Source organism: Sarcophilus harrisii, chromosome 3 (assembly GCF_902635505.1).
Source record: "Sarcophilus harrisii chromosome 3, mSarHar1.11, whole genome shotgun sequence".
In the NCBI taxonomy this organism is placed as follows: domain Eukaryota; kingdom Metazoa; phylum Chordata; class Mammalia; order Dasyuromorphia; family Dasyuridae; genus Sarcophilus; species Sarcophilus harrisii.
Genome location: NC_045428.1, coordinates 147861688 through 147874700, shown reverse-complemented (window position 1 = coordinate 147874700; position 13013 = coordinate 147861688). Strand labels below are relative to the sequence as shown.

At 38.3% G+C, this 13013-nt stretch overlaps 1 protein-coding gene across 1 annotated transcript in view; it reads right to left on the bottom strand.

Moving 5' to 3' along the window:
- Nucleotides 1–9788: 9788 nt before the first annotated feature.
- Nucleotides 9789–13013, bottom strand: part of UBAC2 (UBA domain containing 2) — a 251807-nt gene continuing 248582 nt past the window's right edge. The window contains exon 9 of the mRNA XM_031958618.1: nucleotides 9789–11833. Coding sequence (XP_031814478.1) covers nucleotides 11726–11833 — 108 coding nt within the window. The 3' untranslated portion in view covers nucleotides 9789–11725. The remainder of the gene's footprint in view (nucleotides 11834–13013) is intronic.

Below are 13013 nucleotides of genomic sequence, written 5' to 3'. Positions count from 1 at the left end.
TTCCAAGGTGTGAATGGGATAACTGTACATCTACTAGGATATCTACCTATCAGTCTATTACCCATTATCAACATAAATCTCTATCCATCCTCTCTTTGGCTATCTATCCATTCATCTCTCTCTTTCCCTCCCTTCCTCCCTCTTTCTGTCCCTTTTTCTGTCTTTCTCTCTTTATCTCTCTTTCCCTTCCAATTAACCAATATTATGGTTGGAGTCAAGAGATATAGGTTTCAACCCCAAGTAAGCTACTTTTTGTTATCTTTGTGATTATGGGTGAGTCATCTAACATCTGGATCTGTTTTCTTGCTTGTACAAAACAGCATGAAGTGAGCATCTGGATGGTGCTCATGTCCGGGCTTTGTGACTCTTGCTAATTCACTTAATTTGTAACTCCTCCAGGCATCTCTGTGACTATATATTACAGAGCAGGTGTCAATCTGTGTTTCTTCTCTAGTGTTCTTCGAGATATAAGACAATTTTTTAAAAAAAATTTACTTTTCTGTTTTTTTATTTCGTATTTAGTTTAATAAATTAAAAAAAAAGAAAAATAATTCACTACTAGGTGTAGAAATACTTCACCAAGAGCAGATGTGTATTTAAAGAGTTCTCATTATACAGAAATATCATTAGACACTTACTAAAATGACATGAAAAATAGAAAATATGCAATATAGCCCAGGGTGTTCTTGAATAGGAGGAAAGGTGAGTACGCTCAAGTCCTTTAACTGAGGTTTTTTTTTACAGATTGCTCATCTATAAAAAGGGAATAATAATAATAATAATACCTGCCTCCCAGAGCCTCAAATAAGATGATATTTATAAAATGCTAAGTATAATGCCTGGCACATAGTAGGCAATTAATAAATACTGATTTCTTCCCTTCCTTTGGCAGAGAAATCTCTGGAAAAGAATCACCAGATGACAATAATAGAACATGTCAGCCAGTCCTGTATCACAGGAAGCATTTAAGCAGAAACTGTACGACCACCTGTCAGGGTCATTGTAGAGGGTATTCCTATGTGGGGTGGGCAGATGGATTTCCTCTCACTCACTTCCTCACTCTGTCCATTTCCTCTCACTCGGCTTAGCCCTGTGCAATCTGGATTGCAACCTTATTACTCAGCTAAAACTGCTCTATCTCATGTGATCTTTCTTATCCTTTTAATGATTTCCAATATTACCATTGATCTCTTAATTTCTAAATACTATGGTTTTTTTCTTTAGCTTTCTCCAGGGTATTCTTTCCTCTTTATTTTCCTCCTCCTCCCTATCTAATTACTGCTTCTCTTTCTCCCTTGCTGGTTCATCACCCATAACATGCCTTCAAATTATGGATGTTTTCTGAGGCTCTATCTTGGGTCCATTTCTAGTCTTTCTCTTCACTCCCTTTGGTGACCTCATTAGCTCCCATGAGTTTAATTGTCATCTCCTCAGCATTATCATCTCAGAAGATGACTTCTAAATCTACATATTCAGTTCCATTCATGCATTTCCAAGTCAGTGCTATATTTGCAAAGTAGATTTCTCGAGGGTATCTCAAATTTATCAGGTACGAGACAGAATCTTGTAGGAGATCTCTTCCCATTCCTCTTCCAAATTCCCTATTTTTTTCCCCTAAATTCACGCAGATTTAAAAGGGTGACATTGACATCAACTCTTGACATCGACATTGACTCCCCACTTTTCCTTACTTTGTTGTTTCTAAATCCAAATCACTTTGACTATCAATGATTGGCCAAGAATAGGCTCTAAGTCAAGCCCAAGGAACATTATTTGGACCCTGATTGGCTCAGAGCAATTTTGTTTTGACCAGGAACTCTGAAGGTCTCCCTCTCCCAGATAGATTTTTAAAAATTTTGACTAGATAAAAGGCCTTGCTTCTTATCCAGCCTTAATTACTGACTGGACCTAATTTAGACCCATTAGGAACTTTAGCTCAAAAAGGCTAAGATCTCCCTCTGCATCCAGAGGCTTCTTGATCCATGTCCAGATAGCTTTGTAGGAGTAAATGAGACTGATAACTGTATAGCTGACTTCATTTAAATCCAATTCACTTGCATGTCATGGCATTGCCTCCCTGATGTCCAGGTCCTTTTGAGAACAAAGGAGAAACAACAATAACAAAAACACCATAAACAACAACCTACTCCTAGAACATCTCTGGTATTCACTCAACTGGCCAGCTTCCGTTTTTATATCTCATTTCCTCTTGCTTGGATTTACTGAAGTCATCTCTCAAATTTAAAACTTATAATCTTGAAAAAATAAATTTAAAGGCTAGGACAACTGGCCATGACCTCGGATTCAGTGGAAGACTTTGACCTTTTTAAGCTAAGGTGTTTCCCAAGTCTGTTTGTGAATCTGTAAGGGACCTTGGAGATTTAGCTAATTTACTCCACTATCATTCTATCTGGGGGCTCTGTGGTCAGAGTGTGGAATTGGAGTCAAGGACCCGGGTTCAAATTAAGCACTCAGTACTGTATAAGTGGGCCTTACTGGGCCATATGACTCGACAATTAACTCAGAAACTCAGTTTTCTTATCTATGAAATGATAATAATAGCACGTAGTGGATGGCTTTTGTGTTGACAGGTATAAAGCTCTTTGCAAACCTTAATGCACCATATAAATGCTAGCTTTTAGCTGTTATAGATAAGGGAATAAGGTGGTATTCTCGGTCTGGACAAGATTTTAGCTTAGTGGAAATATTGCTTTACACTGGCCATTACTATTTCATATAAATTATGCATAAGATAGATACTAGACTTATTTTTTCATTGATATAGAGAACTCTTCAAACAATTCAAGGCAGCACATTCCCTGAAATTTAGTCTTTGAAAAGGTGCCTAAAGAGCTGAAAGGTCCACCCAGGCAGTACTGAAGTGTATGAGAGTTATGGTTCACAGTTTGAAAGAATTCAGAGTTTTTTAAAGTCCCCAAAGTTTATTTATGCCATAGCTGATGGGGTTAGTTTAGCAAATTAGAAATAGTTCAAGAGGGGTTTTATACTGAAAATTTGGAGCTTAGCTAGCAGGCTAACAGCCAACAAAGTTTTAACTTATAAAGAAAGATAAGGAAGTTTATAATTAAAGGAGACAAGAGCTTTTACAGAAAAAAACAACTAAGTGAGGATGGAGTTTCACAGAAAACAATAACAGATAAAAGGTTTTAATTGATCCACAGATATATAATTTTTATTGCTTCAAATTCATCAGTTAAATAGGCAATTTAGAATAGACCCTGAAAAAAAAAAAAAAGAAAAAAAAATAGAATAGACCCTGGACTGTGACCCATCATCTCCCCCTTTTCTGTCTTTTAGGGAGAAGAAATTCTGGGGATAAGGGCTGGGGAACCATCAGTATATCAGAGGTAAAACTGGAAGGTCTCATTGACTGAGGTCAGCTTATTCTCCACCATTTCACAGTATCCTCTCATCTTTAACTCCAAAAATTTATGTCAATGAAGGCAGTTAAGTGACATAATGGATAGATCTTGGATCTGAATTGGTTGGGGAGACCCTTGATCAAATACAGCACAAAAGTCAGGGTTTGTTTTGGTTGTTGTTAACGGTGACAGATAAATTAAAGAAAGCAGGAAAGTGGGCCAGAAGGATGGAGGGCAATTAGCTTTTGTTCTTGTTTAGATAGCTGTGTATATTGATCAAAAAGGATTTTATGGATAATCTGGGCTTCTTAGTCCTAGCCTACAAGCAATAGGATTCTTTGGGGGGAATCCCCGAATGAGTTTTTATGAGCCCTAATCAGAAGTTAAATGGAATTTACAAGTGACTTTTAAAAAAAATTCTAAGTCAAGTACAAACCTAGTCTGCTGGACTTTCTTCTTCTTTTTTTCCCCTGAGGCAATTGGGGTTAAGTGACTTGCTCAGGATCACACAGCCAGGAAGTATTAAGTGTTGGAGGCTTCCTGACTTCAGGGCTGGTGCTCTATCGACTGCACGAACCAGCTGCCCCGCGTCTGCTGGACTTTAAATGAGCACAAGCCACAGGGTCAAAAGAAGAAATATTTAATTACTTAGATTTAATTAATTAAACTAATTAACTAATTCATCTTAGCAAGGCCTGAGTAGTTTGATGACATCAGGCGAGGGCATTGCAGGCAAGTTTATGATAATGTTGATGTAGTATGTGTCCTGAGCCCCTAGCATGTGCTCTTCATGCATATTCCGTGACCACATAGACTCTCCATGAGAGTTCCTTGGACATACATTTTCCCTGCAGGTATACCCCATCTCTCTTTGGAGATAGAAACCTGTGGAAGAGTATCCCACATGAGCACAGAAAGCCCTAGATTTGCCACCTATTAATGAAATGTTTTATTTTGAAAAAAGTGAACACATAACCAGGGGCCTGTGGATTATATTCTGAGTAGGTACTGACCCAAAGAGATTTAAAACTCAGCTGATTATTCTGATGGCCCGTGGATAAAGTGTCCCATTAAACATAGGAATTTTTTAGGGGACAAATTTTTTTTTCTGCTGAGGCAATTGGGGTGAAGTGACTTGCCCAGGGTCACACAGCTAGGAAGTGTTAAGTGTCTGAGACCAGATATGAACTCGGGTCTTCCTGACTTCAGGGCTAGTGCTCTATCCACTGAGCCACCTGGCTGCCCCAAAGAATTTATTTCAAGAAGCCACACAGAACATGTCATTGGCAGTTGTGTGTATATGTTTATGTATAGCAAGGAATGCATGATTTGTGGCAGATGGCTCTGGGGTTTGGAGATTCTTTGGCTTTATATTTCTAAATTACCAGTACAGAGCTGGGAACACATATCAAGAAAATATTCTCTTTGATATTTGGCAACCGCGAAGCATTCTCTTGCAGTGGTAAATCTTGAGCAATTTTTGAGGCTTTCTAGGGAGTTGTGGAGATAAAAGAATGCAGATAGCCTTGAGGTCTTATAACACAATAGCTTTTAAAAAACTATTTGTAAATAGCTAGCATTTATATAGCACTTTAAGGTTTCCAAGGTGCTTTATATGATCTCATTTGATCCTCCCAACACCCTGGTGAATTTAAATATTTTTTATTTTACACATGAGGACTTGGAGGCTGAAGGTTTTAAGAGACTTGCCCTGTCATCCAGCTAGTAAATGTTTGAGGTGGAATTTGATTTTCAGAGGTTAGAAAGAACCTTCCAAGTCATATCCAAATTCAGTTCTTTGGATAGTCTTATGGAACCCTTGGGTTGTCAATTAAATACTTCCCAAAAGATAGAGCCTTTCATAAAGTCAGTGTTTCAGACCTTTTCTTATAACAAACTCTTTCCCAATAGCTGGGCTGTATTGTTTTGTTTTGGGTTTTTTTTTTTTTTTTGGTTACTCATTGTCTTAACAATCAGGGGCCATGTTCAAACTGTACCTCCTACTTTGGAGTGGGGACAGGTGCTCCCCAGTACCTTGCTGGAAGGGTGAGTTTTCAGTGGAAGAACTCCTTGTGGGCCAGACCCTAAGTCTGGAGGAAGGTGAAGAACAGTTTGGATCTGGCACTGGAGGTAGGAAGTTCCTACCAGTTATCCTGGGTCCCCATGGACAGTATCAGAATGCACAGAGAGGTTCTTCCTGGAGTCCCGCTTCCCTCTCTGCAGAACTTTCTAGGGTTAGAGGCTGGCCTTTTCTAAAAACTACTCACCGAGTGCATGCTGGCTTTCTCAAGCCTAACTCAGTTAGAATTTGGGGCTAAACAAGGACAATCTTGTTATCATGTAAGTCAACGGATTCTTAATCTAGAACATACTGTTCCATAAATAAATTTCAGGGGATGTCAATTCGAAGAAAAAATTATTATTTTCTTAAAATCACTGATGGAACTATATCACTTTCTTTAATTATTTAAAAACAATATTGTGAGGAGGAGTGCCTAAAGCAACAAAGTGCTCTGGGGACACACAAAAAAAGATGAAGAACCCTGATGTCCAATCGCTTCCTTTTATGAATGAGAAGGCTTAGGCTTCAAAGGAGGGTGAGGAGCCTTGTCTATTAAGCACAGAGGGAACATCCCAGCTCCAACAGCACCAATTCCCTGGGAAACAATGAGAACTGGAGAGAGAGACCAGAGCGCTGATCATCTTATAAGATCTATGTGTGGGGGAAACCAACCTAATGGATGCATTCTGCAAATGCTGGACCATGGCATTGTTCCTTGCTACTCCAAAAGTTGGTAGCAAGACCCTTTAAAGAAGTAAACTTCACAACGTATGTGATGTACAAACTCACGCAAACGTAAGAAATAAGACAGACTGAGCCGAAGATAATGTTTTAATTTTCTTTTACCAAACCATCATTCTAGTCACAATTAGTTCATCCAGAACACAAACAACATTGTCATAACTCTACCTATGAAATGGGTCAGGAAATTGCTTATAGCTCATCCAGGATTTGGCTTTTTCAATTCAGTTGTCTGCTTAATTTTTAACAAAATAATGCTTTTTTTCCCCTTTAAATAGGTCATTAAGGCATCAAAAGGCACAATACAGCACAGACATGTATGTGAAAATCTAAATGCAATGAGGTCCCGCCTCTTGAGTTAATATGCATCCATTGAACTTTGGACTGAAGACATTAAGTAGTATGATACCTTTTGAAAACAGCTTTACAATCCTGGAAACTTTATCTAAAGAGAAAACTTGTTATTTTTCATAAACAACAAAAATGCAGGTTTTATAAGTTGCCCCATTGAAAAAAAGCTGCATAGACAGTTATCAGGCTGGTTGACCATTTCTTAGCTATGCTGTAACACTTCTGTTTACCATTCTATTGTATCCATCTGACTAATATTGCCATACATGCTGAGATTTTAAGGAGTAAAGAATGAAACATACCATGTCCTAATTCTAATCCGGTTATGCAGAAAACCCCTGAACAGCCTTCAAAAGCATAAAAAGAGGCTCTATGCTCTGGGGAAGAAGTAGAGGTCTTAACACCCAAAGGTAAATTTAACTACCAAATAATCCTAAAACAAGGATGTGATCATGTCTGCCTCCTTCCTCCCTTCAAAATCCCACTGTGGCTCTAGGTTATAACAGAGTCCCAGTTTAGCATTTAAAGCTTCCATAATCCTTTCACTTACTTTTCTAGCCTCAGGAAGACTTTTTAGTCAGCCCCATTGTGGCTAACCCATAAAATTACTCCATATTACTTTATACACTTGGTATTTACTTATCCATTATACACAGATCTGAAAAGGAGCCCCTGGAAAAGCTGTAAAACAGGCTTTGAGCACAGTTACAGGTTCTGTTTTGCCTATATCAAAAATGCACTGCCCTATTCTAGAAGGAGCTTAATTAATGCTTACTGGATTGAAATGAATCAAGTCTTAAAGAGCTATAACTACATAATAGTACCAAGCTGGGTACTAGGCCAGATTTACCTGAAAGAGTTTTTCTACTTTTGGTACCTATAGATGGATAATCTCCAACAGGGGTTCTTGGGAGTGGGGGAAGAAGATAGATCCCCAAACTTGGTTGTTTTTAAAATCTGGATAATTATTTCAATATAATTGGTTTCCTTTGTAATCCTATGTATTTTATTTTATATACCTAAAAATATTATTCTGAAAAAGGGTTCAGAAGCTTCACTAGGCAGTCTAAGGGGTCCATGAAAGAAAAGGAGGATGAGTAATTCCTTGGTATTCATTATACCTAAAAATTCATTTTGTAGTTGTGGAGTCTGGTTGCTTGGAGGCTGCCCTGGGGACTTCCTCTCATTCAAGGTCAGAACTATCCAGTGCTCCAGAGAGGAGGCTGACAATTATCTCCAGGAAATCCCAAGGAGTTCTGAGGGGAATTTCTTAGTCCCCAACTTGAATGCTGGGGTGCTCCTGAAGTGTTACAGGCATTCGGTGGGGCAGGTCAGAATATCCAGCAGACAAAAATATGTCCCTGGGTGACAAAATATAAGTAACTTTCTGGCCTGTACCAAACCAGAGTATAAAAGAAGGCCCCTGTAACTATTGCTTACATAGATAGATCCTTTTAACATTTCCTTGTATTTAAAGGATAAAAAGAGATTATTGTACAACTCCCCAAAGTATACAATGATTATTTTTAAATGACATGCTAATCTTGAATGAAAATATGTTGATCAAAGGAGGTAGTACTTCCAATTCAGAGTGCAAAAGCTTTCTCTTTGGGAGACAGGGGTCCCTAGATTCTGCTGCTTAACAAACAAACAATATAGTATATCTATAGTGGTCTGAGCAGACTGCCCTTCTATTTGTTCTGAAATAGTTTTGACATAAAATGAAAAGTAAGAATTTTTAGTCAAAGCCAGAAAATTGCAATGAGAAAATGTTCATCCCTCTTTATGATATTCACTTCATCCCATTCTTTTATTAAAAATTACTGGATAGGTTGAGGTCAAGGGAAAGGTATAGGATGCAGAATAATAATAATCACATCTCTTTTAATCAATACCTATTAGTTAATACCTGAGACATCTAGTAAAATAAACTTTCAACTATACTGTAATACCCTCCGAAACATTTTAGGACGCAGTCCTATGGAGGTGAAAGGACTATTGCTGTAGGAATAGATTACAAGTTCAGGTACTCAAAAGTGGTTTTACTGTATAAATGGCACTTGGGTATTTTCATAATTTCGGGCTTACGTGAGTAAACACGTGTTTCTGATGTTCCTTCCACACCTTCAATGTGATTTATGCTGAGGCAAGTGCTTGAGGCTTTACTCCCTTAAGCTAGGTGAACCTGCTAACAAGGTTTTTGCCTCTCGTTGGGGCAACAACGGGCAATAACCATCCACTTAATAATGAAAATTGGCATGGCGCTCATTCAATAACCCACAAGCAGTTTTCTATGCTTTTTAGTCTATGGTAGATCAACATAGCTCTTTGGTGCCCTCCTCTGGCACGAAGGAGGAACACTGGATTTTCTCAGAGACTATCTACCTGGATGAGATTTTCAATGTCAGATGGAAGGTGTGGGTGTGCATATATTTTCTTCTATTCAAAGCCCTTGGGAGCTAAGCTTATTTGCAGCAGATGATGAGCTTGACATTTGGGGGGAAACAGCTGACTATCATGCGGCAGAACAGGAAAGGTGAGGGCTAGAAGCAACTTGGTGTGGAAGGTGATGGAAGAAAGTAAAGGACGAGTGCTAAGATAGGGGTGGTGAGGTAAGGACAAAGAGAGAGATCCTGAGAGCACAGGTTGTGTGAGGGGAGGGGGAGAAAGTCCCCAGGTCCCAGGGGAGAACACGGAAGCAGCACCCTGTTATTTACCGTAAAGAAGAATGTATGAAAACTGAACCGGGAGGTTTTCTCAAAACATAGTAACAAATAAATAAGAACCATTGGGTGATTGATTCTTTTTTCAAAAGAGAAAAAACCTCACATTTAATGGATGAGAGGCAGACTGGCACAGTGGATAACAGGCTGGTATAAAGTCAAAAGGGTGTGGGCTTCAGTCTCACTTCCCAAGCAGATTAGTTGTGTGATTGTGGCTGAGTTACTTACCATTTCAGCGACCTGGGCAACTCTCTAAGACTATGAATCACACGAGAGTTGCCAATCTGTATTAAAGAAAATGGAAATTCCCTACACTGATGAAAGTATAGGTCCTGACCAAAATAGTTTCATGTATAGATGCTGATCATGCTGCTTCAGGTGCCCTCAAAATACACATCTTTCTCTAAGTTCCTAATTTTCAGGTATTTATTAAGATAACTAGAAACTTAGAAGAGAAATTCTGTTTTTTTGATGAGTTGGTTGGAAATGATTTTACTGTGTGCACAAACAAAATATATGGTATGACTACGTATTATACCTTTTTTTTTTTTAAAAGGAAGTACAATACGGTGTGCCTCTTGCACAATTGATCTGAATTACTTCCATACCTTCTACATTTGAATATACTTAGTGACTTGGCCTCAGACCTCCACTTTACTTGTTCTTATAACTTTACTAATTAGGTGCTGCTCAGGGAACTCTGATTCAGAGTTCTTTGGACCTCATGAGATCCCAGGCCCTTCAGTGACACTCATTGAGCTTTGGAATCTGGCCTGGGTAACACATTAATTTCCTTCTTTCAGGACAGAGATGATAGTGCTTCAGTGAACAAAAGCATTCTCCAACCCTTTACTCCCATAAAACTTTTCCTCCAAAGAGAGGCAGGTAGCCTGGCAAACATATCTGTATTTCATCATTCAAAGTCTAAGAGAAAGTTTTCTTTAGATTTAGTCAATCCTATGTGAAAAATACTAAAAAGGCAAAACACATTTTAAATTTTATTATGAGCATCACATACCTAAACTTGCATCAATGTGATATATTTCTGATGGAAAACAGAGTTGCAGTTCTCTCTTGTTTTCACTTGTTTTGTTTTTGGTAAAGCTCATTTTCAGTCCTCCCCACCTCTCCTATTTTCCATCCCTTTCCAATCCTGATTTCTGTCTTCTCTGACTAATTCTGAAATTTTGGCCACATCCTCTCCCCTGCCCTTGGGTGACCCTTGGGGTGTTGAGCACCCCAGCTCTGTGGCTGCCAGGAAGTGCCACTGCTAGAGAGGCTAATGCTGGTGGGGCAGCCAGGGACACTCAGCCCAGACTCAGACAAAAAAGGGGCTAGAGGTCCTCATCTCCGCTTCCTGACAATCATGGACAGGCTATTCACAAATCCATTCCGTGTCAGCTGGATTCTAGTTAGGCCGTTGTGATGGTCCTGCAGGTCATTCTGATCCTGCTGGACCCGGCTGGATGCTGTGAGGTCAGGTTGTTTTTTTTTTAGCTCACTTTTCATTCCTTTGCGGTGTGAATCACTTCCCTATTATGGATCTACTTTGGATTTTCAAGGGAGAGTTAACCCTAGATCTTTTTTCCCCCAGAGCTTTTTCATTGTTTCAGAGAGTCTAGGCTCTTTTAATTAGTAGCTTTTACTGGAAGACGGGGAAAAAGGCCTAGAAAATTTGCCCTGGGTTGGTAATAATGAGGAGTGTATGACTCAGTGCTTCCACTCTCCCCTAGTTAGTCCTTAGTTAATATAATTTATAATAGAAATATAAATCATACTTCTGGTATCCAAGTGATACCTGGAACGGCCTAAATAGCCCTTTAGGTTTAAAAATAAATTTGGAAAATAATACAATAATAAAAAAAAAAAAACTTTTACAAAGAATAATCTGATATGTCCTTATTGAAATAACATTACTCCCTTTCTCCTTTAAGATTATTATTGCAACCAAAAGATTATGTAGAATAAGGTACTATAATAAAAAAACAGTATGACTCATAACAGTCTCCATTTCCCCTCTGAAGTGGTATTGAGCTGCTGTATAAGTTTGTACTCTCTCCTCATTTATATATATATATATATATATATATATATACATGTGTGTGTATATATATATATATATATACACACTATATATATATATACTGTAACAAATTTGTTACTGTTGATTCCCAAAATTAAGAAAAAGACCCATTTTTTTCAGAATGAAGATAAAAAAGAACATGCCAGCTAATTCAATGGCAGAATTATTTTTGGATATAACCATGACAACCTTGGGGTTTAAGGGTATCGGAGCAACAGGGTGTACCTACCCCTCTACCCAACATTATAATTTAGTTTTTGTAGACACAGCTTTGTTGCCTTAGATTCATTTGGTAAAGACTTTTCAATGTCATCCAGGAGGCAGATGGATGTTGCTTGTGCCTCAGATGGCAAGAGCCATGTCAGTGAAATTCCTCAGCTCATCAATGCTGCAGTAGGAAGTTGGTAGCTACATTAAGGTCATTATTTGAAGCTCTCAGGGCCTCCAAAGCATCCACCCTGGAAAATCCCATCTCCATGAGTCGGGCAACCTGAAATAGCAATGCAAAGATACTCTTTATCAAAGGGCAAAAGACAAAAATAGACCTAATTTTTCACAATATAGTACACTGGCTTATTAAAAGAAACTTTAAAAATCCCAACTACCCAGAAAATCATTTGGCATAAGCTGTAAACTATACAAAGGATAGTTTTCCCATTCAAGGAAGGAAAATGGAAGGAGGGGGAAGATATATTTTAGAGATCCCTACAAAGAAAGGACTTTACTTTGTAGAATTTTAAACTGGTCTATTTATAAAGGTTTAAACACAAAGGAGCATTTGTCCCAGTGCTGACAATTAACCACATATCCTAACAAAGCTTTCTTTCTTTATTCCCCCCAATCTCTTTCAAGAAATCTTCTAACTATTCAGGGAGTAGTATTTTTACTAGGTACTAATCTCTTTAACATAACAAACTTTACCTTAAGATGACTTCCAACCAAAAAGGACCTCTCATATCTCTTTTAGCAAGAAGAGTTTACACTTGCTTCTCCCTTTAAGGAAAAAGCTCAGTAATGGGAGATGTAAATGGCTCTGAGGCTACAGAACCACAAGAAAGCCAAAGGCAATTATGGGCAAGATGAACAAGCATAAATACTCCACACATAGGTGGAAAATGTACAAAATTTTTTGTTTCCACATGTACAAACATTCTAATGATTGGAAATTCTATCTCTGGAATTCATTTTCCCATAAATATATTATTAATGATATTTAGAGTCTCAAGCCAATCAACCAAGTAGTTTAAGACATTTTGTTAAACAAAAAATACCCAAAAAGGCAACAACAATCTTGGTTTTCAAGCAACTCACATTCTAATGATGGCATGGAGTGACAACGAATGACGACGTATGTACAAGATATATACAGAGTGGATATAAAGCAATCTCAGAGGGAAGGGAGTGGGAGAAGGAGGGACAGGAAAAGACTTCGTGCAAAAATTGGGTTGGAATTTCAGTTGAGACTTGAATGAAGTCAGGAAACCAGGAGGTGGAGGTGAGAAAGGAAAAAACTCCAGGCAGGTGATGGAGAATCTTGTATAAAAAATACCAGTGTCACTGGATTATAGAGTCCACATGTGGTATAAAGGGTGAAAAGACTGGAAAGATGGGGAAAGGCTAAGTTATAAAAGGCTTTTAAAGCCAGACAGAGGATTTTATATTTGACTCAG